Genomic DNA, 6,237 nt, shown 5'->3' with positions numbered 1-6,237 from the left:
CTAACTATCTTGTGGGCCTAACTGTAATCCCGGTAGATCCCTCTAACCAAACAAGGCTTGAGGCACAAACCTGATGAATCACTGTAATAGCAGCGAAAATCCATGAAACCGAATTTTTCCTGACTCTAGTTTACCACAAGTTCCTGATCAATGCTTGCTTGGGAAAGCCAGACAACACCCTATGAACAGTCCCCCTTTTTCACATCATACGAACAGGCCCGTTCCTAGACTAAAAAATCCAAACAAGAAATTCAACAGCCATAGCAAGAAGACTTAGTAGACTCCGATAAACACGGAGAAAAAAAGATTAAGATTAACCTGTACTGGAGAGCACGGAGCTAGGCTTCTTGGTCGGCCCACGATTAGTTCATGTACTGCGCCCCCACCTTAAGTCCCACGCTATCGCCATCACAGGTAGCGATGAGGAGATCGGAGGAAGACCATCATTTTTTTTGTGGGAATTTTCTTTCTGGCAGACCTGGCGGCTAGGGCTTTGGACGAGCAGAGCAGAGCGGAGCAACCGCTGAATCGTCGCGCGTCTTCCAACCAAGGGCGATCTCCCTCGCGTACGCGCAGTGCGGCATCATACGCTTTGGGCCAAGCCCAGCCCAGTCTAGCATCACCGGCCGAACGATTTGGGCGTATACGGACCCTGTCCACCTGAATACAATTATTTATTGGTGCACGAATTTCTCAAAAAAATATTATTGGTGCACGATCTAGTAAATGGACATATTTAATCGCTACATGCTGTTTTATATGCAGATGACATTGGATGCGTACCACTTCTTTCATCAAAAGTGAAACCACTGTATACGCAATTGCTGGATTGTGAGAACTGTTAATGTTTGCAACTAAACAAAGGCATGTGCATCTTTAAAAATTGCTGTTTAAAATTGTAAAGCCACTGTATACGCAATTGTAAGCAGTTGAACATCCATATTTGAAGACTCGTCTTCACCATATACTGCACTAAAATAATCCAGGCGCATCTAACCTTTTGCTTTCAGATCCATAATTGTTTGGCTCTACTGTTTATGTGAAGCTTAAAGAGTTCATCGGCATATGCATCAAGTTTGGCCTTTTGCTTTCAGATCCATAACTGTTTGGCTCTACTGTTTATGTGAAGCTTAAAGAGTTCATCGGAGAATATTCAGATCACTACTTTAGTAATCTAAACGCTTTTATATTTGTTTACGGAGGGAGTACTTCTGAATACGTAACTGGCTCCAAATGTGGCTATATCGACATTCCGAAGAGGGATAAAAGAGTTTGTTTTTGGCTCCGCAAGGAAAGCTTAAATAAAATCGAGCTCCGAACTCTGTAGTGTGACACCATGAGCACAACTTTGTTCAAATCATTCAAATAGTCAGGTTACATGCATTTACTGCTAAAAATCACTAGCATGAAACACCAGCATAGAAGCTACACAGTACAAGGTTCAGCATGAAGAAAGAAAAAGTACCCCTTGGATCATATGGTAACAACACTGCCTCACCATCCCCCTGTGTTCCGACATTACCTACCATCTAGGATAGCCGGGAGCATGGAACAACGACGAAACTCAGGCCAAGTCAGTTTGGTTTCGCAGCACGGGAGGGCGCCGCCACATGACATCTACTTCGAGCATCAGATACAACAGCGGATACAACGCCGTGGAGGAACAAGAACTATGAAGATTGGTCCTTGGCGGCCTCCTCACTTTGGTCCTTGGCGACCTCCTCACTTGGTCCATCTCCGGCAGACGTCGTCGTTCCGTCCAAGAAGCGAACAATGACGACAGTGATGTTGTCAGCACTGCCCCTTTGAGAAGCTTCTTGAAGTAGTCCCTTCGCCGCTTGCTCAGGATCTTCTATTGGCTTGACCATGGCAACAGCTTCCTGGAAATTGAATATTTGGGTTAACCCATTGAAACTACAGGGAACTAGCACCATGTCAAGGAGAATCTTCAGTAAATATGCACTTACATCGTTAGTTACAACATCCCATAGCCCATCACTAGCAAGGATAAGGAATTCAAGTGAGCTGTCAACTACCTCCTCCTGTAAATAAATAAATAAATAAATAAAAGGCTCAATCACCAAGTGTATAGCCTTTATCTTCCCCTTATAGTAAGAAGGGGTGCCCATTGTTTCTTCCTTGCACAAAAACAATGAAGAACTTGGATGAAAAGTCACATTGCACTGGTCAATAAGAAATCTCTATAAAGAGACTACCTAGAATATCTAATCAAAAATCTGCAAGTCTAGGTTGTAGTTGAGAACTAGGCAAGGAAACAAAAGCCAAACCTTGATCTCTGGATCAGCGACAACATACTGCTTTAAAAGTTTGTCACCAAATGCTCGAGAAACAGCAAGAACACCACCAACACGCCATGTCCCTGCAAAACAAAGAGCAGTAAATAAACAGGAATGATGCTAGTAATAAAGCACTTGCTGAAGTAGGGAGTTTTTTAGGCCTCGTAAAAATACCAGCCCACATCACAAAGCCTCCAGCTTCCTCAATTCTCTGTCTCTCGTCTGTCTGGTCAGGTTTGTGATCCCTGGAAACCGCAATAGCTGAAATGGTGGGAAGCAGAAAACATCATGATCGTCTAACGCCAGTGAAATGAGATTACATGAGATTATGTTATGCAGTCAGTTTCAACTGCCATGTACCCATGGAGAAAAAACACAACCATATGAACTTTCCGATGAAACCAAGAGTGCACGAATCACAGTATTACAGACAGTGGGACTTACCCTTCCCTCCTTTAGAAACAACAGCTCTAGAATCACCAACATTTGCAACCACCAAGCGACCACCGACAAGAATAGCTGTTGAGGCAGTTGAGCCAGCATCTCTGGTGTGGCTACTATCAGCTTTCAGGAACTCTGAATCGGTATGATTGAATGTTTCAGCTGCAGAGAAGAAACACAAGGAAATCATGATCACACTCTGCCTGGGTAGAAATATTTAGGTTCACAATAGTTTATGAATGATAGGCATACCAATAGCAGCCTTTGTATCTGTCATGAATTTCGGATGCTTGATTAAATTGCTGAAAAGGTGCTTCTTCACATATTCAGCTGCTCGAGCTCCGCCGTGACCTGTATGAAAAGCCAACTATACTAGTAAACACAATTGATCAAGGAGCTGCTGACATATGAAAACCCTGAACAATTAATATAAAAATACTGGCACAAGGCAACACATACCATCAAATACGCCAAACAACCCAACAGTCTCTCCATCAACATCATCCACTCTTGTCTCGTAGAAATCCTCCATAGATGCCCTTTTCCCAGCACAGCTTGCAAACCCATAACTGAACCTGCCTTTTTCACTGCAATGGCAATTGGGGAAAAACAGTTAACAGAAGGTCCAAATTCACGGGCTCACAGCACCAATTATACAGCATTTCGTGTGAAACCAGATGTGTCATACTTCTGAAACACGACTACTTTCTGTACTTCCAATACATGAAACAGAGTATTTTGAGGTAACAAATTCCCATATTTGTCCTCACTTTCATCAAATTTTCTTCCGAGGTAGAAAAGCACATATGAGTAAATTGGTGGAGTCTCATAAATTACATGATTAAGTATCTCAGTATCTCACATAGATATGGTTAGACATGCCATGGATTTCTATCTGCTCCAATGATTATTTAATGAATCTCTTAATATATATCTCACTGTAACGCCTTTAATTACACTTATTCAAGACCGTGTGGACACGAAGATGTTAATACAGCAGCCAAATCAGATCGATATTTCATTTCCCCAGATCCTCACGGCAGGACTTCTCGCCCATGTGGCATGTGATCCATCGGAGAATTTAGTACCCGAAAACACGAGCATGAAACTAAAATCACCCCCGAATTTATTTTCGCCAGTTGGACAGATCCAATCGAAAGGGCTGCCTGCCACCCGTAACCCATGCCCCAGACGAATTCGCCCATACCCACTCGACGCCCAGACCACCAGGCACGGCAGAGGCAAGAGGCAACCTACCGCGGCACGCTCGCCTCTCAACAGCTACGGATCTCTCCTCCTCTCCCTCACAGAGAGGCTACGGAACCACGCGAGCACCCATAACGGATCAGCGAGCCCCGCCGCGAGAAAACCAGCCACGCAAAGCAACCAGGACGCGCGGGCAGGAGAAAGGGCGGGCGGCTCACCTGATACCGCCACCGGTGACCGGCAAGTCGTCGCCCCTGAACCCCATCAGGGAGCACCCCTCGTCGTCCTCGCGGCACCACCAGCCGTGCGACCGCCCGGCGAGCAGGGACAGCGAGAGGAGCAGGAGCAGGAGCAGGGAGGCGGGGGAGGGGAGGCGCGTGGCGGCTAGCGATGGCCCCGGCGACCTCTCATGCATGAGAGGGGCGAGAGGGGGGGAGGGAGATCGGGATTGGGGGCGGAGAGAGGGGGTAGGGTGGGGGTGGGGTGGGGAAGGAGAGAGGAAAGGTGGAGAGAGAGAGGTGAGGTGAGGGGAGTGGATGAGAACGATCGGCGGGGTGGGTGACGTGGCGGGAATCGGGGAGGGGAGACCCCCGCCCGTGCCCGGTCAACGCCCTGCTTCCGTCCCCTTCTATTATTGCGTGTACACCTCACCCCGCTCTGCTTTATGTTTCTGGTTTTCTTTCGTGCCATTATTTTGTCGCCTTTGTTTCTGGAAATTATTGTTTCTGTCACAATCTTGGCTTGGATTTTGGTGTATTGTTTGTCGTAGATTTAGCAAAGTATAGTCATCGTTTTTTTTGAACGGAAAGTGTTGTCACCGTTGATAGAAACTACTCACTCCGAATGGGAGCATAGAGCGTGCGAGTACTCCTTTACAACCGAGCACTTAAATGTTCATTTAATCTTTGCGGATAATTAATGTGTCTTTGGTTGGAGCTTAATTTGAGTGTGATGATTAGAGCTTGAATGTACTGAACAAGTTTGACTGGATTGCACACATCTTATGTACTACTCCCTCCGTCCGGAAATATTTGTCGGAGGAATGAATGTATCTAGATGTATTTTAGTTCTAGATACATCCATTTTTATGCATCTCTGCAACAAATATTTCCGAACGAAGGGAGTATTTATTTAGTCTTTATCATGAACCACATATACAAAGCAGCAGTGGCGGCGCCAGGATTGCACCACGCCCTCGTCCGTCCCAGACCACCTTCGAGGACCGTAGCTACAGTGTAGCATTGTAGTTACAATGATGCTAAACGAAGGAATCAACCTTCAAACCACGGGCAGTGCGATCCGAGTTGCCTGGGGCTGTCTCCGCCGTTGCATAGCAGTGATAAGCAACCCAACACTCAATGTTAAACCTTTGGATGAAAAAAAATCTAGCCAAAATACTTTAGGCAAATTAGAGTTATTGATTTGAGAAACACCCTAAATTTTTTTGTCATTATCATCGGTATGGATCTTCTCGAGTTTGAGCAACTTGGAATTCACAACATCTCGAATCCAATGATAGCTCACATCAATGTGCTTGGTTCAAGAGTGATAGCTTGAACTCTTGGAGTTATTGATTTGAGCAACATCCTAATTTTTTTGTCACATTCTTGTGTCGCGTCTCTGACATGTGTTGCCCAACTAATGGTGACAAAGACATTTCGACACCAATACATTATCTTGTATGCACACACAAACCAAACCCCATGTATAGAGAACCCGAATGGATATGCACTACGTCGAGCTCATCTGCAACCAGTACTTGGCCCTAGCACAAACATATAGGAGGCATCCGGTGGATCACTGCGATTGGCTACCTACCGGCTTACCTTTAAGCTTTTTGTGTTTTTCCTTCTCTTTCGCTTGCCATGTAATGATTTGAACCATATTAGTTTATGTGTGTGTGTGTGTGAGAGAGATAATATATCAGGTACCATAACTTCTGGTATCATAAACCACCCCACTGCCATTCCCTAGCACTAGCCCACTTTTGTTGAAAATTTGTGTGTCCGTTTGATTTGCAGGCCAATCGAAGACATGGAGCCATCGTTCAGGGAATTCATCGACAAGTGAACCACTCCATCAATGAAATGCGCCAGAAGATGCGTCCTAACACCCCTGTGGTCTATGGAGATCGATAAACTAATGGTGTTGTTGTTGGGGAACACAGTAATTTTTAAAAAATTCCTACGCACACGCAAGATCTGTCATGGTGATGCATAGTAACGAGAGGGGAAGAGTGTTGTCCACGTACCCTCGTAGACCGTAAGCGAAGCCTTATGACAACGCGGTTGAT

The 6,237-nt window shown here is 45.3% G+C and overlaps 1 protein-coding gene across 1 annotated transcript; it reads right to left on the bottom strand.

Moving 5' to 3' along the window:
• Nucleotides 1-1,329: 1,329 nt before the first annotated feature.
• On the bottom strand, nt 1,330-4,425 carry LOC119315269 (probable protein phosphatase 2C 10). The gene is made up of 8 exons (XM_037589934.1): nt 4,163-4,425; nt 3,198-3,325; nt 2,991-3,089; nt 2,742-2,900; nt 2,472-2,558; nt 2,289-2,380; nt 1,968-2,042; nt 1,330-1,880 (listed from the first exon to the last, which is right to left on the bottom strand). The coding sequence occupies exons 1-8, from the start codon at nt 4,357-4,359 to the stop codon at nt 1,671-1,673; spliced, it is 1,047 nt and encodes a 348-aa protein (XP_037445831.1). The 5' UTR covers nt 4,360-4,425; the 3' UTR covers nt 1,330-1,670.
• Nucleotides 4,426-6,237: the final 1,812 nt, after the last annotated feature.

This window comes from Triticum dicoccoides, chromosome 6A (assembly GCF_002162155.2).
Source record: "Triticum dicoccoides isolate Atlit2015 ecotype Zavitan chromosome 6A, WEW_v2.0, whole genome shotgun sequence".
Lineage (NCBI taxonomy): Eukaryota > Viridiplantae > Streptophyta > Magnoliopsida > Poales > Poaceae > Triticum > Triticum dicoccoides.
The sequence above is the reverse complement of the archived record's forward strand: the minus strand, read 5'-3'. Positions and strand labels throughout refer to the sequence as shown.

What these genes read in the sequence shown, in the direction of transcription:
- LOC119315269 (XM_037589934.1), bottom strand. Translation starts at nt 4,359, where the DNA reads ATGCATGAGAGGTCGCCGGGGCCATCGCTAGCCGCCACGCGCCTCCCC. An exon ending in AGATACAAAGGCTGCTATTG is followed by an intron (nt 2,901 to 2,990) that starts GTATGCCTATCA and finishes TCTTCTCTGCAG; the next exon opens with CTGAAACATTCAATCATACC. An exon ending in TGTTTCTAAAGGAGGGAAGG is followed by an intron (nt 2,559 to 2,741) that starts GTAAGTCCCACT and finishes CCACCATTTCAG; the next exon opens with CTATTGCGGTTTCCAGGGAT.